This window comes from Anolis carolinensis, chromosome 4 (assembly GCF_035594765.1).
Source record: "Anolis carolinensis isolate JA03-04 chromosome 4, rAnoCar3.1.pri, whole genome shotgun sequence".
In the NCBI taxonomy this organism is placed as follows: domain Eukaryota; kingdom Metazoa; phylum Chordata; class Lepidosauria; order Squamata; family Dactyloidae; genus Anolis; species Anolis carolinensis.
Genome location: NC_085844.1, coordinates 98,973,460 through 98,996,601, shown reverse-complemented (window position 1 = coordinate 98,996,601; position 23,142 = coordinate 98,973,460). Strand labels below are relative to the sequence as shown.

At 40.8% G+C, this 23,142-nt stretch overlaps 1 protein-coding gene across 10 annotated transcripts in view; it reads left to right on the top strand.

Annotated features, from left to right (window-relative positions):
* ctnnd2 (catenin delta 2) overlaps positions 1-23,142 on the top strand; it is a 932,891-nt gene that overhangs the window by 134,572 nt on the left and 775,177 nt on the right. For all 10 annotated transcript variants that reach the window (XM_062979377.1, XM_062979381.1, XM_062979376.1 and 7 more), the window contains exon 2: positions 8,812-8,945. In XM_062979377.1, coding sequence (XP_062835447.1) covers positions 8,812-8,945 — 134 coding nt within the window. The remainder of the gene's footprint in view (positions 1-8,811; positions 8,946-23,142) is intronic.

The window sequence follows — 23,142 nt, the reverse complement described above, 5'->3', positions numbered from 1 at the left end:
GCGCTCCATGCAGTCATGCCACATGACCTTGGAGGAGTTTATGGACAACACCAGCTCTTCGGCTTAGAAATGGACATGACCACCAACCCCCAGAGTCAGACACGACTGAACTTAATAACAGGGGAAAACCTTTACCCTTTACCTTAACTACCACCAATTCCTCAATACCACCATATTTCGCCACAGCAACACGTGGCCAGGCACAGCTAGTTCAATATAATATTGTATTACAGTAAAACCCCGCTCGTTCGAGCCCCGCTCGTTCGAGCCTCCGTGCAATCCGAGCAGGTGAATGGGGGAGGCTGTAAAGGCCCTCCCCGTTCACCTGCTCGCTGGTGTTGCTAGGTAGATAGCAAGCTACCTAGCAACATGCACCCGGCGCTCGCCCCTTGGGAGGTGGCCTCTGCGTGTTGCTAGGTAGATAGTAAGCTACCTAGCAACACGCAGGAGGCACCTCCCAAGGGGCGAGCGCCCTGTGCGTGTTGCTAGGTAGCTTGTTATCTACCTAAGAACACGCAGGTCCGAATCCTTCGCCTCACCGCCACCGCGGGACGAAGGAGCCAAGGCAGGGGCGGGGGGGTGGGTGGGTGAACAGGGAGGGCTTTTGCGGCTCTCCCCGTTCACCCACCCGCCGAACGAAGGGGCTTTCTTCCTTTGGTGAAGGCTTGGAGGCAGGGAAGTGAGAGTCACTTCCCTGGCTCCAGGCCTCCGCCAAAGGGAGGGAGAGCCCCTTCGTTGCGGGGGTGCTCCAAACCGCGGGGAGGCCTCTCCATGGGGACGAGGACTGAACCGGGAGGCGCTGCAAACAGCGGCTCCCGATCCAGCCTTCGTCCCCATGGAGAAGCCTCTCCATGGGGACGAGGGCTGAACCGGGAGGCGCTGAACCGGGAGGCGCTGCCTTTTGATGAAGGCATTGCTACTCCCTGTTGGCTTTCTTTTGGGGTTTCTGGATTCGGCTTGGCTTTTGGACAACGGCATCGCTTGTGCTCACTACTGGTGAGCATTTTGACTCTTCCTTGGCCCTTTGTGCAGTAGCGGGGCATGACTCTAGTTCCAGTGAAATTTGGTTGAATTTAAGACGGATTATCCGGCCAGATAATCCGGATTATTATCTGTTCCGTCTTTTTGCAACAAGGACATTTACTTTTGTTGGGAACACTGAATTTAAGTGTTTCTAAGATCAAAATATCATTTAATAAACATTTGTTAACTCTACTTATTGTGTGTGGCCCTTTAAGAGGAGGCTGAGTCCCAACACCTGTCATTTATTTCTTACACAAGAAAGAGACAAATTACGAACAGGAATTTTAGATAAATAAAATGACCAAAACTATGCAGCTACATAGTCCTTCTTCTCTGGAGATTCCCATTTTGCTTCATGTGACAAAGGAAGAGACATCCAGCCTACTGAAACTGAATGACCTAATTCATTAAAGCATTTTTAAAACTTCAGTGTGGATTAGGGGATTTGGAAACTCAGATGAAATAACTAGAAAAGTATAGTAAATTACTAATCTAACAAAAGAATACATGAGTTTAATTCCAAGCTGCATACCAAACTTTCAATTCCTTCAGCAATTGTTAAGACAGAAATATTTCCATTACATTCTCATTTGGATATCATAAAGATGGTTTGTTTGTTATATGAAAGTCATATGATGAGTTGGGAAAGGCTTGACTAGAATTCATGTCCATGTTCCTGTATAAATAGGAAACAAAACTTTGGTTTATTAATATTCCAAGTATTTATTACACAAGCTATAGGCTGCAAGTGAGTGAAAGCAACAACTGAGGCAAACCATCCATTTCAAAAAAGGGATAATTTCCTGACCCAGAGACATGTAACATAGTATGCAAGCAGAGGAACCATGAGAGAGCTGCGAAAACATTTTGAAATGAAGAAATTCATGCAACAGCATTGATGTAAAGTTATTTTCTTTTTTGAAAAGTCAGTTAATAGTGCATAACACCACAGATTTCTGTGCACCACCTAAGACATGAGGCAAATGTCTAAGCTACATGAGAGACAGAGAAACAACAGTTTGTTTCTCTCTCCCAGTAGGTATTTCTAGTTGTATCTTAATACTTGGACAGCAACTCCTGATACATTTAATTTGTATTCCCTGTCTTCTGAATTTGGGAATTTGTTTAGTTCTTATGGATGAATATGGAGATTTCTAGAATCATAGAATCATAGAATAGTAGAGTTGGAAGAGACCTCAAGGGCCATCTAGTCCAACCCCCCGCTAAGAAGCAGGAAATCGCATTCAAAGCACCCCCGACAGATGGCCATCCAGCCTCTGCTTAAAAGCTTCCAAAGAAGGTGCCTCCACCACATTCCGGGGGAGAGAGTTCCACTGCCGAACAGCCCTCACAGTGAGGAAGTTCTTCCTGATGTTCAGGTGGAATCTCCTTTCCTGTAGTTTGAAGCCATTGTTCCGTGTCCTAGTCTGCAGGGCAGCAGAAAATAAGCTTGCTCCCTCCTCCCTATGACTTCCCCTCACATATTTGTACATGGCTATCATGTCTCCTCTCAGCCTTCTCTTCTGCAGGCTAAACATGCCCAGCTCTTTAAGCCTCTCCTCATAGGGCTTGTTCTCCAGACCCTTAATCATTTTAGTTGCCCTCCTCTGGACGCTTTCCAGCTTGTCAGCATCTCCCTTCATCTGCGGTGCCCAAAACTGGACACAGTATTCCAGGTGTGGTCTGACCAAGGCAGAATAGAGGGGGAGCACGACTTCCCTGGATCTAGACGTTATTCCCCTATTGATGCAGGCCAAAATCCCATTGGCTTTTTTAGCTGCCGCATCACATTGTAGGCTCATGTTTAACTTGTTGTCCACGAGGACTCCAAGATCTTTTTCGCACACACTGCTGTCAAGCCAGGCGTCCCCCATTCTGTATCTTTGATTTCCATTTTTTCTGCCGAAGTGAAGTATTTTGCATTTGTCCCTGTTGAACTTCATTTTGTTAGTTTCGGCCCATCTCTCTAGTCTGTCAAGATCGTTTTGAATTCTGCTCCTGTCTTCTGGAGTGTTAGCTATCCCTCCGAGTTTGGTGTCGTCTGCAAACTTGATGATCGTGCCTTCTAACCCTTCGTCTAAGTCGTTAATAAAGATGTTGAACAGAACCGGGCCCAGGACGGAGCCCTGCGGCACTCCACTTGTCACTTCTTTCCATGATGAAGACGACGCATTGGTGAGCACCCTTTGGGTTCGTTCGCTTAGCCAATTACAGATCCACCTAACCGTAGTTTTGTCTAGCCCACATTTTACTAGTTTGTTTGCCAGAAGGTCGTGGGGGACTTTGTCGAAGGCCTTACTGAAATCTAGATATGCTACATCCACGGCATTCCCTGTATCGACCCAACTCGTAACTCTGTCGAAAAAAGAGATCAGATTAGTCTGGCATGACTTGTTTTTGGTAAATCCGTGTTGACTATTAGCAATGACCGCATTTGTTTCTAAGTGTTTGCAGACCACTTCCTTAATGATCTTTTCCAGAATCTTGCCTGGTATTGATGTGAGGCTGACCGGACGGTAATTGTTTGGGTCGTTCTTTTTTCCCTTCTTGAAGATAGGGACCACATTCGCCCTCCTCCAATCTGCTGGGACTTCTCCTGTTCTCCAAGAACTCTCGAAGATAATTGCCAGTGGTTCTGAAATAACTTCCGCTAGTTCCTTCAGTACTCTTGGGTGTAGCTGATCTGGCCCTGGGGACTTGAATTCGTTTAGAGTGGCCAGGTGTTCCTGGACAACTTGTTTCCCTATTTGGGGTTGGATTTCCCCCAATCCTTCGTCCATTCCATGTTGCTGAGGTTGAAGATGGCTTTCTTTTTGTGAGAAGACCGAGGCAAAGAAGGCATTAAGCAGTTCTGCCTTTTCCCTATCCCCTGTCACCATCACCCCATCTACTCCTTGCAGTGGCCCTATCGCCTCCTTTTTCTTCCTTTTTCTACCAACATAAGCAAAAAAACCTTTTTTGTTGTTTTTTATGTCCCTGGCAAGCCTGAGCTCATTTTGCGCTTTAGCCTTGCGAACCTTTTCCCTACAGGAGTTGGCTATACGTTTGAATTCTTCTTTGGTGATTTCTCCCCTTTTCCACTTCTTGTGCATGTCACTTTTGAGCTTTAGCTCAGTTAGAAGTTCTTTGGACATCCATTCTGGCTTCTTTGCACTTGTCTTATTTTTCTTCTTTGTTGGCACTGTTTGCATTTGCGCCTTGAGTATTTCACTTTTGAAAAACTCCCATCCATGCTTAACTCCCTTGTTTTTTAATATCGGCGTCCATGGAATGCCGCTCAGTAATTCCTTCATTTTTTGGAAGTCAGCTCTCTTAAAGTCCAGAATGCGTGTTTGACTTGTCTTAGTTTCAGCATTCCTTTGTATTGCAAACTGCAGGAGCACATGGTCACTTGCCCCTAAGGATCCAACCACTTCAACTGTATTGATCAGGTCTTCCACATTTGTTAAGATTAGATCAAGAGTTGCTGATCCCCTTGTTGCCTCTTCTACCTTCTGGACCATAAAATTATCTGCAAGGCAAGTGAGGAATTTGTTGGACTTTGTACTCTTGGCTGAGTTTGTTTTCCAGCAGATATCGGGATAATTGAAATCGCCCATGACTACTATATCTCTTCTTTGTGCCTGTTTGGTCAGCTGTTGACAGAAGGCTTCATCAAGTCCTTCATCCTGACTCGGAGGTCTGTAGTAGACACCCACGACAAGATCTTTTTGAGTCCCGGTTCCCTTGATTCTTATCCAGATGCTTTCAAGCTGGTTTCCCGGATTACAGTCTTGCATTTCTTCTGCAACGTAACTGTTTTTGACATATAAAGCTACTCCCCCTCCTCTCCCCTTTGTTCTATTTCTGTGAAAGAGGTTATAGCCCTCAATGGTTAAATTCCAGTGATGGGAGTCATCCCACCAGGTTTCAGTGATGCCTATGACATCGTATGTGTGGTGCTGTGCTAGGAGTTGGAGTTCGTCTTGCTTATTTCCCATGCTCTGAGCATTAGTGTAAAGACATGTAAGCCCCTGTGACCTCCCCTCGAACTGTTTATTTGGGATTATTGTGCTCTCTGTACTTGGTCCTTGCTGTGTTTGTGCAGCCCTCCTTTTAGCCTTTCGGCGGTTCCCTGTGGTCGTGGGTAATATAGTGTTCGCCAGGCTGTTGTTCCCCTCCCCCAGTGGATTTAGTTTAAAGTGCGCCTGATGAGGTTTGTGAGTCTGTGTGCAAAAAGATGTTTTCCTACTTGTGTGAGATGCACCCCATCGCTTGCCAGTAGTCCATCCTCTTGGAAGAGTAGACCATGGTCAAGGAAGCCAAAATGCTTTTCTATTGGCTCTTTTGCTTGTTCTTTATTGTAACATGGACTATTCATACCTCTTCATCCCATCTTTCTCCATGACATAGCTGTGTACCTAACTGCAGAACCTGTGTCAGAAACCAAAGCAATATTTTTAACTATTGTGACAATGTGCAGTTCATAAGCTTTGACTATATTTATTCTGTTTCTTTCTTGCTTTATTTATCCATCAGCCTGTGATTGCATAGCTGTAATATACTTTGTTCAGAATTGTTTAGAAGAAAGTTTGATTTAAAAATCCTGACCAGCCATTTTACAACATAAAAACTCATTATACTAAAATTATCTGAAGTCTTCAGACAGCTTTTGTGATGACAACTGAACAAAGAAAATATGAACCTTGCTATATAAAAATCAAAGCTGATTTTTCTTTGTTGTTATCTATTCTTTCCAATAACTTAAATAAGCATCTGCTTATAGTATTAGTTGAAAAATAAATTAGAAAATATTTTCACAGTTATAATTTGAAAGGTTGTCATTAAGATGTTGCTAGGTTAGATTTCATAATGTTTCTGTATGTGGCATTTTATTTAACATGGTAATTTGAAAATATATCTGTGTACTTTTAAAACACCAAATAAAACCTATTCTCAAGGTTTCAGATCTTATCTATTTTGAAATACTGTATATGAAAATGAAGAGTAACTAAAACTGTTGCCTTGCCTAACCTTGAATATTTAGGGATAGATTTTCTGTTTCAGAATTGTTTTGTAACTGCTATAAAAGGGGTTTTTAAAGAATTACTACTCTACTTTGAGAAACACAATTCTTGTCATCATATTGTAAATCTTTCCAGGATGTTGTTATTCTCATTTCCCATTCTTTGCCCAAACAGATGCCTTTCAGGGCGGTTCAACCATTAGGCGAAATATGCGGTTGCTGAAGGCACCATCCTCTAGGGAGCGCCTAGGGGGCGCTGTTGAGGCACCTCCACCCAGGTGTGGCCTTCCTGCCTCCGTTGCCTGGCCTGGCCTGGCCTCCTTGGCGGCCGGGCCACCATGGCAGTTAAAGGTGGTGCCGAGGTGCCTTCACTTTAAAGCAGAGGCACAGAGTCACTTCCTTCAAATGCTTCCCAAGCTTCGGCGGTGACCCAAGTGTTTTGGACTCCAGTTCTCACAAACCCTGAGCATCAGCCAAAGCAGTGAGGCTGTTGAGAATTGAAGTCTCCTCCCTGGGGGTGTGGCCTGAGGCCACTTAAATTCAGGCGTGGCAGCCACAGCTTGCTCCCAATGCTGGTGAGGAATGGAGGGCAGTGGTGTGGAAAGCGGGGGGGCAGGGCAATGGGGGCACCTATGGAGGGGCTAAGGCGGGCAGCCCCTTCAACCTTTGGCACTTCCTGCAGCAGCCCCAAGTCCTCGCACAATTCCTCAGTGCCGTAAGCCAGGACCCGGTTCGGGAGGGAGGTTGAAGGAGCTCTCCGAGCGTTCCCGGGGAGGGCTGAGATTTGCCTGATTGATTGCTTCAGATACCTGGGCTTGAGAGAGGGAGTCACCAGCCCAAAGACTTTCTGAAACTCCCAGGATTTTATAGCATTGAGTCATGGCAGTTAAAAGTGCTGCCAAGTTGCATTTGTTTACTTTACAGCAGGCATAGGCAAACTTCTGCCCTTTGTTGTTTTGGACTTCAACTCCCACAATTCCTAACAGGGAGGGGCAACTATGAAAACTATTTTCTCAACTATCTATGGCAGGCATGGGGCAAACTTCAGCCCTCCGGGTGTTTGGACTGCAACTCACACAATTCCTAACAGCCGGTAGGCTGTTAGGAATTGTGAGAATTGGAGTCCAAAACACCAGGAGGGCCGAAGTTTGCCTCATGCCTGATCTAAGGCAAACAATTGGCATAATAAAGCATATTGGGTTCAAGTTAACTAGCAAAGAAAGTGGGATGATGGTCATATGGGGAGTCAAGGCTCTTCTGAACTCTTGGACCGGTTCTTAAACATGCTTTGTATATTCCAAGTAGACTGAAACATACTTGTGGATTATCTGCCTTGATATTCTGGGTTATATGGCAGTGTGGAAGGACCCTCACGGCTCTTCCACACAGCCATATAACCCAGAATATCAAAGTAGAATAACCCACAATATCTGCATTGAACTGGGTTATCTGAGTCCACACTGCCCTATATCCCAGTTCAATTTTTGGTGCTAAATTTGCAAATATAGTAATTCCTACATAACATTACCATGTATTGAACTGCTTTTTGTTGTAAAACATGATGTTTTGGTGCTTAATGTAATTTGGTATTTAATAGGCTTTTCCTTAATCCCTCCTTATTATCCAACATTTTCGCTTATCCAGCACTTTTATTTTTCAGTGATTGGTTGTGGGGGCACCAAAATTCTGTTTGCTTACACTTGAAAAATGACCTAGGGCCAACCCTGATTTCAGGAGAAGCATTTATTCAAAATGGAAAGTGTTTGGTAATAATGTGAAAATTAACAGAAATGGCATGAAATGATAAATCAATTTTGCTCACATAGAACATATTCACAGTGTTGCTTTTCTAGGTGGTCATTGTAATCATATATATTACCCACTTGTCTGTTGGCAAGTGTTTCTTTCATAGAAAATGTTGCTGTCCTCTAGGAAGCATGTATGTAAAAAAAAACAACAACTCACAGATATCCCTTGAAATGTGTTGCTGACAGTGTAGAGTGTACAGCTGGATATATTGGCATGAATTAATATGGCAAAATTATCTTTCTCTTTGAGACAATAAAACTGGCATTCTAACCAAAATACATGAAAGACACCTGCTGCCATTGGCAGCCACTTTAGCAACCCGAAACAAGGCTGAATTAAACAACAGTCTCAAAATGTGAAATTGGGCATTAGAAAGGATCCATCTGAATATTATTTGCATAAGTCAACAAGTGAACCATCTTCCAGGAATAGAATCAGCTTCTGTAGTGTGAATTTTTAGCTCCCAAACAGTTTGTTGCTTACTCTAGACATCTCAGAATATTCTATGTCACACTTGAAAAACATGGAAGAGAGAAACAGAGCTTATATCTCTAGAAAATTTTTTACATTTTACCTTAATTCTTAGTTGACTTCTCTGGCCAGTTACATGTGGAAGTGAAAACAAGGGTCTCTGGCCAGTTACATGGGGAAGTGAAAACAGGCAGATGATTTTCACTGAAATATATAAATTGCTGGAGAGGTGGGATTCTGGTCCCTCTCAAAACAAAAACATTTATTTCTGAATGTACAATTGGGTATGCATTGTCTCTGCTCTCTGCTAAACTAAAGGATTTAACAGTTTTTAAAAAGTATGTTGAAAATTGACAAAAGAACAAATTATTCCTGTTAAAAAGATGCAAAATTGTTCTTCAAATGCTAGGACTTTCCTTTCTTTAAAACCAGTCCAGTTATTTCTGTACGTTCTGAATTCTTAGCCAACTAGATCCATAATTTCTATTGCTTCCTTGTTACAGGAGCTATGCCTGTGCCAGACCAACCATCGTGCTCTGACAAGACAAGTTCCCTTAGCCCCGTGCTCAATACATCCAATGGAGATGGATCTGAAACAGAGACCACATCAGCAATTCTCGCCTCAGTCAAAGAACAAGTAAGCAAACACAAGGAATTCCAAACATTTTGTTGCTGTGCTGAGGAACTCAGCCTAAATACTTCCTTAAGCACTGAAAATTTAAAATATATTTCAAAACTGTTTATTTCCTTAGTGTATCATTTCAGTTTCTAACTGAAATATTAATTGAAATATGCAGTTTATTTTTGGATTTGGAAAATTGGAATGAGTGTGCCAATTAAAATGTGCATCTTCACTGTTATGAATTTGAGTTGAAAATCCTTAACTGTACAAAAAATCCTTTAGATTTTTTCTTTCCTTGCATTTTTAATAATTGGACTTATGTCTTCTGTATAATTATAACACATTTAGAATGCAAACCATAGGTTTCATTACTTTAGAGAAATAGAACAGGGTATTTTTTTTTTGTCTTGGTGAGCTGTCTTGATACTAGTCTATCACATAGATATTTGATCTAATATTTGTCCAAAAAAGGCCAAACTTGAAATGGGAGAAGTCTGAAGTCCATAAGTGATAATAATTATAATAATATTATTTCTTATCTGCCTCTCCTTATGGCTTGAGGGGGGTTATAGAAAGTGGTGGAATAAGTACTTTGTGCTTCAATGGATGCCTCAATTCCTTTTTATGTTGTGTCTCATTTCCACATTTCACTCTGTACTTGTTAATGTCTTGGTCCATATTATAGATTTTATGACTGAAAAATACATTTGTGCTCCCAGTGGACAGCTCTGAGCATTGTTCTCATCTAGAAAGCATTGGTTTGCCCTATTACATCAAACCTTACATGGTTTGCCCTATTACATCAAACCTTACATGTGCAAAATTATACATAATATTACAGCAATTACAAAAATACCTTCAGTATGAAAGGTCTCACATGCATGCTAGTTGATTAGCTCTGAGAGACTAGTGTGTTGTTGTGCTAGTTCATACAGTACTAGCTAAAACTGAAATACGTTTTAAATACCATTGATTTTACTGAGGAAGTTAATCAAATGCTTAAGTCTCTTTAACCAAAATTAATGAGAGACCATTCTGGTAGAAGCTTTCTACATAACTTGGATGTAATCCACACAGTGTTATTTTAAGAAACAGATTGGCTTTGAAAAAAAAGAAATATGGAAGTAAGCAAGCAAAGTGGGCATATTTTAAAAGCACGCTTTCTAGACATATCTGATGTGGTAGCCATGTGGCAATGGCATGGGGGTGTCTCTGTATGCATGTGCTGCTAGCCTGCTGTGTTGTTTTTGGAAATCACTTGACCTCTTGGCTCTGTTTCTCAATGTTTCAAGTTCTCTGAGAATCCATATGCAAAGTAGCTTTATCTGTCATTCCAGATTCCTTTGCTGGCATCTTTCACAGTAGGAGGCAAGAGCCTTTCTGTATGCCAGAAAAACATTGTTTATGGAAGTCGGGTTTCAGGGAGACTTTGTGCCATGCATTCCTCTTGACACCAGTGTATGGGATTGTCCTTGAAAGTTTACTATTTAATTCCCTTTCTGAATCCTTAGTGTATGTTTTTCATTATAGATGAATGTATTTACACAGTGTATTTTCTTACTGATAATGATGACTCATTAATAGCCACAAATCCTGAAAAACTGAAAAACTAGATGTTGTTGTTATTGCTGTTGAAAAGAAAAAAAGAAGAGAATTGTCAATTTGTTTGATGTGAAGCAGGGTGAAATACAAATGAAAAACAAGTCGAATGCTCATTATACATGTTTAATAAGCTATTGTTTCACTTATAGACATTTCAAGAGGCATGTTTTTACTGGACACAGTAAAAAAAAACTTTTTGTACTGTCACTCAGGACTGTAGATATGAAATATATAAACCACTGATGAGAGGTACAGGTCCGTATATTGCCAGCTTCACCACATAGAAGTTTTGTACTTTGCAGAAAAGGTTCTTCTGGCTATAGATATTTCCCTAATCATTCCACCAAGATGGCACAGGAAGTCCCTATCAGGCTGGCAAGTGGGCTTGATCTGATATCTAGGATGTCGGATTGAGCCCACTTCTTATCTGGGTAGAACCACTGTAGGTAACTTGTCCTTATGTTCCAGGTGATATCTGTAACTAAGAGAGAAATTGGAGAACCTTACCATGATACTCCTGTATGATTATCACATCTTTAAATGAAATGTGGATTAGACAACACCTTAAGAAGCAGAGAATTGTCTTGTAACAGGCCTACAGAGTATTATCCTCTGGCCACACTTTATATGAAACATGTGCTAGCTTCAGGGTTTCGCACAACTGCAAATGAGTATGTCACACAGAAATCAATGAGATTTATTTTTGGGTAAACACATATTTATTATTTTACATCTTTCTCCTGGGGTAGGACATACAAGAGTTGACCTTATTTAATGTTTGTCTTATACATTAGGTACTTATTTCTGTTTTTTATATCTATACCTGCTTCCCAGATTTTCTGGCAGTTCGGACTCATATAATCCAGTTTAAAGCAGAAAACCTGCGATCAGATCCTGGGATATAGGGCCTGTTTGGGAGGGCCCTGAGTAGCATTACTACTGGGGAAGCAGGTATAGGAATATTTATTTATCTATTTATTTATTACAATATTTATATCCCACCCTTCTCACCTAATAGGGGACTTAGGGCGGCTAACAATAAAACACATATATAAAATTGTACAATACATTGTGAATCAATTAAAAAGTTATTAAATTATATCAGACATTCATAAAAACACTTATAAAATACAGATGGGCATGTCTGAGTCTAAAAGACTGTCTACTGTCAAAGGAACACTATAGTAACAGCTGGGATTATATTTCAGATAAAAAAAATGTTTTCAAACTCAATTAGAAATGCCACACATTGTTTACCAGTTAACCTAGGGTGATTGAACAAATGTTTTAGAACAGGGGTCCCCAAACTAAGGCCCGGGGGCCGGATGCAGCTCTCTAAGGTCATTTACCTGGCCCCCGCCTTCAGCACACAACAACAACAACAATCCTAATTAACTTGACTATCATTGGCCAGTAGCAGGCCCACACTTTCCATTGAAATCCTAATAGGTTTATGTTGGTTAAAATTGTTTTCATTTTTAAATATTGTATTCTTTCATTGTTGTTGTTGTTGCACTACAAATAAGACATGTGCAGTATGCATAGGAATTTGTTTGTATTTTTTTTTTCAAATGATAATTCGGCCCCTCAACAGTCTGAAGGATTAAAAAGTTTAAAAAGTTTGGGGACCCCTGTTTTAGAAGGTGACCACATTTCTTGTATACCTCCTACTTTGGGGACAGGGTGGGAGACCTAAACAACATGTAATTAATCACGCAAAGTTTGGTACCATTTCCCCTCCTTTTCCACAGTGTTCTAAAGTATTTTGTTGCTTAGAGGTAATGTTGTTGTTGTTTTAGCCAAAATTGCTTGTGGTGAGCTGTGTCAGTCAAAGTGAGCATGTCCAGTTATCACCCTTCTTCCAATTATTAGAATGTTTCTGTCCTCTGTCACATTTCTCCTCTTTCTATGCCCATGCTATGTTCATGCATTTTTACTTCGCCTTTTAAAACTCCTGTCTAAAATTTCAGCACCAAAGTGGCAAGCTACTAGGCACTAATAATACTACTGCCATATTTTGGGGTTTTTTTTGGGGGGGGGGAATAATCTCCCCACCCCACTATTTAGTATTATCTTATGCTGGTGGTGTCCCTAGGAATGAAAAGTATGCACCACTTGGAAGGAAAGGAGAAGCTTTTTTCACTTAAGTTCAAAGGAAAGAGAAATGCAGCCTAAAAATGCTTTTGTCTCTTCACACATAGTTGTGAGCTTATAGGATTTGGTGATGATGGGGTGGGAAAGAGACACCATTGAACCCAATTAAAGTTGAAATAGTCTTCCTATGTATATATCAGTGGTGTTATTGGAGTCTACCTTTTAGGATAAAGTTTTGGGAGTTTTAAAAAAAATCAAAAATCAAAGGACAACAGCATTATTGGAATCTCCTGCTTTAGCAGATTTTTTAAAAAAATGAATTTGCCTAGATAGGAGATGTTAGAACAGAATAAGAAAGCTGTTGCTAGCAATAAAGGTCTATTTCCTTCCCATCCAACTCTTCATACACTCACCCCATTACTGCCACTATATTTCTCATTTAAAAAAGTGTTTAGATGAAGAAGCAGAATAATGCAACACAAAGGGCCCTGAAATGGTTTGGGACAAGTAGGATGGCAAGCCCTTTCTTGATGCAAGAATGCATCCCTCACATTCGGCTAGACACTTGAAGACTGTGGCCCCTTCCACACTGTCATATGAAATTCAAATTATCTGCTTTTAACTGGATTATATGACAGTGTAGACTCATATAATCCAGGTCAAAGCAGACAATATGGATCATCTGCTTTGATTATCTGGATTATATAGTAGTCTACAAAGGGCCTGTGTGTTCTTCATCTGGAGCAACTCCTCTTGCATTGTGTGCCGTTGCGCCTGGGGCTATAACTCTTAGCGAAAGAGGCATGGATGTGACATCTTTCCCCACGGGATTGCTTCTTGCCCTCCTTTAGGGAAACTGGAACTCCCAAGGACCAAAACACTGTAGATAACTCAAAACTGGTTTTGTTGTTCACAAAAAGTTATCCCTTTAAGGCAATAAGCTGGAAGTTTTAAAGGGGTAAAGGAAAATATACATTACAGTCTTTGGTTGTCTTAAGTCCAAGGAGCTATGCATCTTTTCCAGGTCCCTCTTTCTCAATGGCTGTGAATGCCGGAGTAATCCTCAGCCTCAGTCCAAATGGCCTATGTTTGAAGACACAGTCTTCCTTTGGTGCCAAAGAACTGATTTGAAGGAGCTTGAGACTCCTCAACGTCGTCCAGGTTGTCCCTGAACATGAAGCATAAGTCTCAAGGGTAAGAACCTCAGAATTGGTGCTGAGAGGTAACTTAATCAAGGGCTTTTAAAGCCAAGTCTCTCTCTCACGTCCATCTGGTAGAAAGCTTGATGGTAGAATGAAAAAGGAAACACTGTCCTAATCCAGGAAGAGGTGGAGCCAAACAACTGAGCTGAGGGAGCAATATAACTGGTGCAAACAACATTGATTGACAGCTATAAATAACCAATCAGTCCAACTATATTTACAGGGTAAAAAGGCAAAATCAGGCATGATACAACAATTCAAATCTTGCAACTTACAGTTCCACATATAGATGGCGCCACACGCGCCATCACACATTGAGTGACATTTACTTCTAAATAAAGATTCATATGATCAGGCTGCTAGTAATTCTCAAGCAGTAGGCTAATGTGTGGTGGTCTTTTGGGGGTCCTTTCAAAATGTGTATTTGACTTGAAGGTTCTGTGATTGTTCAGTGGCGATATGGTTATTTTTAATAGAAAATTAACATGTTCTAAAATTAATGTTGCTGTGTGTTAATATCATTTATGTAAAATGTAGATACAGGGACTGAAATAAAAATTTTATATCTTTAATTCTACCAGCTTATTATGAAATATTTTAATGGCATGATGGGTAAAAGTCTTTTGAAAAATATGTACTCTTGTCTGATCTATTTCTGCTTATATGAGATAATCTAAGTATTCAGTTAGAAAAGAGAGATTATCACTTTATCTTTAATTTGATATAAATAATGTGCATGAATATTATATTTTAAGAATGTCTGTTATTAAGAATAGGACATAGTAAAGGTCTTCAGACATAGTTACTGGCATCTTTTTCCTTTGATTTCCTTCTGCAATCAAATTGAACCTTCTGTTTTGAATATTATATAATAACTCTTTAAATATGTTTATTACATATTTAAAATCTTTGTTACACTTTACCTTTGACTACTTCAGTTGCTTGAGGCCTCCTCTTAGTTTTAAGTGACAGTGAAGAATGCTTCACTGTCCCCATACTACATTTCTGTCATGGAGTCCTCAGGCCACCTCACATATGACCTCATGGCCACCTTCCTGGGTAGCTGTTTGTGCTTTCCAATAATCCTTTGGCAACAGCTATAGTGAGACAGGGTGGGGTGGGAAGAAATGTCTTGTCTTCCTAATTGCCTCTCTTATATTCGGGCACTTGCAATTAATGTTTTGATGAGTGCCAGTTTCCCAAAGTGACTGGCATCCCTGCTCGCTGTTTCTGTTCCATATTTCAGTTTGACAGTTTATCCAGGGCCGTGTACAGTAGTCACAAAACCGTATGCTAGTGTGAATTGAATAATGGCATGTAAATTAAGACAGCAAAAGTAATAAAGCAAATCAAAGAAATCAATGTGGTTAATACAATCCTTGAAATCAGTAAAATCGTCTCAGCAGCATTAAAAGCAACTTGCAACCTTGTCACATGTGCCACCGAAGATGTCCTGGATTGCTGCGTCCTTCCAGCAGTAAGAAGGAGACGTGGAGACCTATCACCCCATGCCCTGTTCCCCCTTCCTCATCACATGGGGGGAAACCCTTTTTTGGTGGCTCGACCCATCTTTCCTTATGGAAAGACAGGGAGCCTGCCATTATCTGCCATTACAATTTTTTTCAGCAGTAGCAGCACTTCAGCCACACAGCCACTCTGGATGTAGTTATCTGGAATTTGATGGGAGCCATTGGGCTCCATGTCTGAACTCTAAAAATCCAGCTGCCACCACTGAAAAAAGGTACACGTGAAGAGGTCCTTCCAAGACTGCATGCTTGGAAACCAGAGCAAATACAAAGAACACTTGGAGATACCAAGTTTGGCCCCAGCAATCCTGCTTTGGGAGGATATTCCACATTCAGAACACCACAATTAAAGCTCCTGCCTTCCATCCGAAATCAAACTTTAATGGAAAAATTCAGAGAAGAGATCTTGGTTTCTATGATGTCATTCTGTTCTAGGTGGTTTTAGATGTATGAAGAGACAGAGAGATATATCTCACCGTGATGCTATGATGAAAGTTAAGAACAGAACTCTTCCTACTTCCTGAAACAGAAATATTATTATTCATAGAATAGGAGTTTTTCAATAAGAACTTGAACGAAGGCACCACAGTATATCCAAATGTTCTGCCATAACCTTTTAGATCTGGAAGGTTTACTTTCAAAAACAGTTTTCCTTCAGACTTTATATTTCTCAGAGTTCTAGACAGAAAGGTTGCTTCTCTCTGATGAGCATCCTACATTGCTGTCCATGTGTCATCATTTTACAGATCCCAAAATATGTTGAAGAAATACAATAAAATCCTGTTAGTGAATTGTATAAAATTGCATAACTGAATAATGGCAAGCGTGTTCCAATGTGATTTGGGTACTTCTGATGCACAGTGGGCAGTCCTAATATAAGTCGGGAATTGCTGGTGTCTGTCAGACACTTTTAATACACATTGGGAATTCCTGATTTGTATTGGGCACATCAGGAGCTCCTGTTGTGCTCAAGCACTTTTTAGTCCATTTCTGAATGCACATTGGGGAGTGTTTTCTTGTGCAGCATTGCATATTGCACATCAGGCCTTGATGCATCAGTCATTCTACCATTGTAGAATTGATGTCTGTAGATTATAAATGTTAAGACAATGTCTAGATCAGGCATGGCCAAACTTCAGCCATCCAGGTGTTTTGGACTTCAACTCCATAATTCCTAACAGCCAGAAGGCTGTTAGGAATTGTGAGAGTTGAAGTCCAAAACACCTCAAGTGCCGAAATTTTCCCATGCCTGGTCTAGATGCATACAGATACTGTAAACTATTCAGTATTGTGCACATATAAGGCCATTTATGAGAAGAGCTAGCATGGTTTAGTGACCTTAGTATTGTACCTGACTCTGGAAGACCAGGGTATGAATCCCTGCTTGCCCGTGGAAACCCTTAAGTGATCTGAGCAAGCCACATTATGTCAGCCTCAGAGGAAGGCAGAAGCAAAGGCCCCTCTGAATAAATTCTGACAAGAATTGATGACCAAATCTAAAATAACAATACCAGACACTCAAAATTGCATGAAATAAGGGCCACTATATGTGACCTATTAGCTGCTATAGATTAAAACCTAGAAATATTTGTTGGCGTTGAAGAGTTTTGAGTCCATGGGCTCATGTACATGAGCTACAAAATCTGATCCCAGTCCACTTGAGTATACTCTGGACCGACACTAGGGATGATTGCACTGTGTGTCTTCATGCTGGCGCAGCAGCAAGATGGACCAGACCTTAGACCAAGCCTAGTTTCATTCCATTGAATGTTCAGCTTTACCTGGACCTGTGCTTTGTGCCTGCAGCAGTCAGTTCCATTGTGCCTGCAGCAGTCAGCTCTGGAGCTCCATGGAATTTATGAATGTTGTTGGGCTCCTGTGCAACCTGGGGGAAAGGAAAGGGGTATTACCTCTCATCTCTCCCCTGGTCACCCAGATGCCTTTATTGAAGTCAGAAATGATGCCCAACAATGGCTATTATCTCTCTGGAACTCTCTGGCTGAGTGCACAACAAAGGTGCTTGCTCAAAAATACCTCCTGAAATGCTATTTTCTGCACAGTGAGTGATTTTCCTACACAAAACAACAATAAGCAAATTTTGTGCAAATTCAGTTCTAAATTGTGAATCATCATTGAAAATGGCAGTTTTCAAAAATGTTATCACAAAGAGAAGAAAACTGATAAAATTGTTTACTACTACCTTCAATCTTGTCTTTGGAAAAGAAAGGGAACTTGTGAAGACAGTGAAACAAATGCTAGCATAAATAATCATGAACCCCTTAATGATTCAGCATTAAGGATATTAATAGCACCTCTAAAACAAGTGAAAATGAGGATATTTTTGGCTTCTAATTTTAACATTTAATATAGTTATGTCCCAATTACAGCAATATGCTTGTGGAGATTTTTTAAAAGAACAGATATTTTATATTTGTTGAAACATATAAGTTTTAAGTCTATCAGACTTTAACACATAATATTTATTTTATCTAATTTTGCCATGATATTTTTTTCATTTTGTTTCTGCAAAGCAATGAATCATTGCACAATTAAAGGCCAATTCAAGTGATTGTCCTTTTAAAATGGTTTAAGAAGTGAAACAGTGGCAGAAGCCACAATATGCTGTTGGCCTATCTGGCTGGACAGACTTAGCTCCAGAGTAGTTTTTTCCAGAGCGTTTTGTCAGGTATAGATGGAGCCTTAGTGTCAAAAGTCTGACGCCAATTAGAGAGCAAAATAGAGTTTATTAAAGCAACAGTCCAAAAAATAGCTCAACAAACTAAAAAGACTTAAAACACTTAACTTTCAGTGTTATTAAGTAGAACAAGCGGGTAAAACCCCAAAAAACAAGAACTGGCAAATAATCCGGATTAGCCAGAGATATAATCCGGGTTAAACTTAAAGTTCTAGAACTTGACCCAAAAGTTCACAATGGGCTGAAAAAGGAGGCATGAACTAAAGCAAGCAGTATTGAAGCCCACAAACCTTTCCCAAAACTAAACAGTACAAAAAGGAGTTCAAAACAAACAAACGCCCAAACTGAGCTAGGGAACTCCCAATTGAGAGCAGCAAACCCAGCGAAACAGCGAGACACTGGCGAGCTCGCAGCAACCGCTGCTGGAACATACACCAAACCAAGAGTTAAAGGAGCAGAGCGGGAAAGCGTCATCAAGCCGGTCCGAAGTCGGGATAAACCAGCAGCGCCAAGCTGCTGCAGAAGTAAACGCCAAGCCAGGAGTTTAAGGAGCAGAGCAGGAGAACGTCGTCAAGCCGGTCCGAAGTTGGGATAAGCAGACAGATTCAGTATCAGGAGTGAAGGTAGTAGTCAACAACAGCAGACAGCCACGGAATAGAGAGCGATGCCAAGCCACGGATTGAGAGCGAAGAGCAAAGCCGAGTCAAGTTCCAGTCCAAGGTCCAAGGTCCGAGAGGTTGAAGTCATCCAAGAAGGTCACAATACGAAATGGCACAGAGAGCCAAAGCAACGAGGGCAAACAGCAGCTAATACAAAATAGTAATAACAGTGCAGTCCAGGAAAACCCACACAATTCCAGCCCTCTGTTGCAGAATAACCCAGATTAAACTTACATCTGTTGCAAAGTCCCAGTCCAGTCTTCAGTAACACACACAGGAAACCCAATGGCGCCCAGCAACACCTTGCCACACGCAAGGTATAATGGCCAAACAACCCCAATATATTCAGCTCTCCCTGGGCGTCCAAACTATCCATGCCCAAAGAGCAGGTGTCTCAACTTCTTAATCTGAATCAGAACTCCACACAGCCAATGCCCTTAGGTCAGGTGTTCCTAATTCCTCATCAGAGTCCCAATCATCCTGCCCATGCCCAACTCTATCCACACCTGTGGACCCCCTCTCACTCCTCCAAGCAGAGCAAGTGGGATCTGCTTCTGAAGACACCCAAGCTTCCCCAGCATCAGCAGTATCCATGGGCCCCGATTCGTCCCCAAGCATCTCCAGTGCCCGTGCCCAGTCCGTGCCCAATTCCTCCATTAACACCAGTTCCCCAGCATCCATTTCCACCTCAGGATCCCCACATGAATCCTCCTCAGAAGACTCCCCATCAGTCTCCCTTTCCCTTTTCCTAAACAAATCCTCCAACGAGCCCTCCTCGCGAGGGTTTTTCCTTCCTCTTCTGATCCCACCACTATCATCCACAGTCTCTGAAGGCGCATTCACAACACTTAGTTAAAGATTATCTACACCTTGTCTTTGCCATTAAGCATAGTTTATATTGAAGAAATCAGAAGAAGATTAATACAGTAGCATCTCACATCCAACATAAACGGGCTGGCAGAATGTTGGATAATAAGGAGGGATTAAGGAAAAATCTATTAAACTTCAAATTACATTATAATTTTACAAATTAAGCACCAAAACATCATGTTTTACAACAAATTGACAGAAACAGCAGTTCAATACATGGTAACGTTATGTAGTAATTACTGTATTTACAAATTTAGCACCAAAACATCACAATGTATTGAAAACATTGACTACAAAAACATTGACTACTAAAAGGCAAACTGCATTGGATAATACAGAACATTGGATAAGTTCTTTTCATATTTGAACTTAAGGAATTTTATTCCTTTATTCCTTTCTCTGATTTGTCATTGATCCACTCCTTTGGGCTTCATGCATATCTACCATTTTGTCAAAATATATGATCCTGTACTATTGTTTTCTATTTCTGGCTGAATAGCTTTAATTTGTATAATTGGGTTCAATCCCAACTGATGGTTCATGAGACACAATGGAGCTGTGTCTTTCTGGCTGCCCCCTCTTCACTCTGTGGCTACACAGTGGCAGTTGGAGTTGGGGTAATGTGCCTATAAAAGTTAGTGCTTAAATTGAGCTACATGAAGAAATTTGATCAGAAATTCAATTTGGCAATTAAGTGAGGAAGTCAGAGAGATCTCCTCATGTTTTCTCTGTGTGTTAATTGGCAATTTGTTATTGGAAAAACAAATAGAGCTTTCTATACCTGCAATGTATAGGTTCGTTGTCTGTAACTAGGTTCATGCTGTTATGGAAATTTGACAATTGTTTTAGGATGGTGTCTTAAGTAGGTTGTCACTTGGCAGGTAGTGGGAGGACAGAATCAGGTGAAAAACAGCAAAGAGGGAGAGGAGGGTCTCTGAGAAGTTACAACCATTCCAGCCCTTTCCCCAAATACACCTTGCCCTAAAATATAGAAGAATTCTCAACCATGTCCCCTAGAGAGCACTACAAAGAGCATTCCCTAGGGAGCACTGGAGGACATTTATGGGCAAAAAAGTTTTGAGGGGGAAACATGTGTGAATCAGCAGGAGATGGTCCTAGAATCTAGCCTGAAGAGCCAGCGAAGTTCACTAAGCACAGAGAAATTCCAGCTCCTAACTAGTTCCATAGAACAACATGTGCTGACAAAACATCACATTGAGAAAACAACACTTATAGAATCTTAATCCATTAAGTATCTTAATCCATTTTGGTTACAATGGTAGCCAGACTTTGGTTCTATTTCTATTGAAACCTTGCAGTGATGAGCAGAAAATATCATAATACTTTTCTGTGGAATTTTGATAACTCTGTATTACAGGCACTCAGTTATGATGAGATATGAATTGCCATGTGACATTTAAAAATCTTTTTGCCAATTCAGGAGGTAATTTATCCAATACAAACTTAAGAAACAGATGAAAATATTGAAGTTTATCAGGAAAAGTGTCAACTAGTAGAAATCGGATTTTTAATAATAATTGACAGTTCACAGGCATGCATATGTACACACAAACACACAAATGCATTTTTGTTACATTTCCTCCTTTTTCTTTAATCTGTCTACTGTTCATATGGCAACTGATGAATTATTAGGAAGCCATTTGAAAGCAGACACCCACGCGTTTCCATTTTCCCCCTCATTGTCTCTCACATTTTAAGATCTAGTGATATGTTTCTTTTCCTTTTATACTAATCAACATATGTCCACATCTTGATCATATCAAAAATTGCTCTCACACTCTTTCACAATGCGAGAAAAATTGTCATTCCACCAGAGAAGGGAAAAGTGGTCACTATAAAAAGAGTGAATTAACTATTCATTTTCATATGAAAATGATGCAATTACTGAAGCTGTCTAACCAGAAGTAACTTTTCTATGCTTGAGTGTGTAACCTTTGAGCACAGGCCTAATCCATTTAAAACTGCAGCCATGCAAATATTTAAATTGGAAATGTGTCCCTTACTGATAAAAGACATTTGGTTTATAGAATTGATAAGTTTGTGCCCTTTTTTGCTTCTTTCGTGTGAAATTGAGAAAGAAACTGATCAGTGCAAATACAGACAGTTCTCGAGTTACAAACATCCAATTTACAAATAACTCATAGTTAAGAACAGAGGAGAGACAACAGGAAGTGACATACATCTACCCCTAAGAAGGGAAATTCACTCCTGAAAGAGTTCTCATGAGGAAAAGGTATTTCCACTGAAGCTTTATTACCAATCCTTGCATCAACAGTAACTCATAAATTTTCAAAATACAATTATCACAGGGACAGAAAGTGAGGTGAAATCTTCTGGACAGGGGCACAAAAAACAAAACAAATGCAACAAGGGTGTTAGTCCTTCCATCCATATATATATATATATATATATACACACACACACACACATATACATATATATACAGTGTTCCCTCACTACTTCGCGGTTCACTTTTTGCGGATTCGCTGTTTTGCAGTTTTTCAATCAACTCTAAAAGACTATTATAAATCATAAAAAATTACAATTTACAGCCTAAAGATGGGAGGAAGGAGAAGCCAAAGGGAGAGAAAAGGAGCCCAAGCAGCAACAGGAGGAGAAGGAGGCAATTTATCAACACACGATTGGTTGATAAAGGCTTAAAATAGTGTATAACTACTAAAATAATGTATAAATATTAAAATAAATATAGTGTCCCTCCTTCGCGGATATTCACTTATTGCGGGTGGTCTTGGAACCTAACCCCCGCAATAAGTGAGGGAACACTGTGTGTGTGTGTATATATATATATGTGTGTGTGTCAGCTCACCACAGCCGCTCCTGAATGAACACACAAGACTCTCTGTGATATCACCAGAAACTTTTACTGTAGGAAACATGAACATCAGAAAAGCCAAGAATGGGATACTACGGCCAACCCTCCTTTATATACCCTCCCCCTCATTTGAACAGTCTCTTCCCGCTCAGTAAAACCCCGCGCAAATTCCCCGCCAAGTCCAGCAGCCGTTTCTTCTCCAAGTCCTGAGCCGCAGGTGTCTTATCAATGTCAGTGACCCTGAAACTCAGAGCCACATCCAGGCTCTAGTAGCAGGGTTCTGACATGGCGTCCTCCTCCCCTTCATCCTGGAAGGAAAAGATTAAACACAACTATTGTTCTCCGCCGTCCAGAGTTCCTTTATACTTTTTTAACAGGCTGCAATGGAATACCGGGTGTATCTTTCCTAGGTCCTTGGGTAGCCTCAGCTCATAGGTCACTTCGTTTATTCTTTTTGCTACCCTGAATGGTCCTATATAGCGTGGAGCCAATTTCTTGGATGGGAATCCCAATTTTAGGTTTTTTGTGCTCAGCCAAACCAGATCTCCTTCGCCCAATTTGTCCCCCTCTCGGCGCCTACGATCCGCAAAGAGCTTGTACTTCTTTTGTGTTTCCCGCAATGCCTCTACCACGGTTTGCCACCCTTGCTTGATTTTGGCCGGCCATTCCTCGTCGGTCTGGCCCTCCCCTTCCTTCCACTCGGGTAGCCT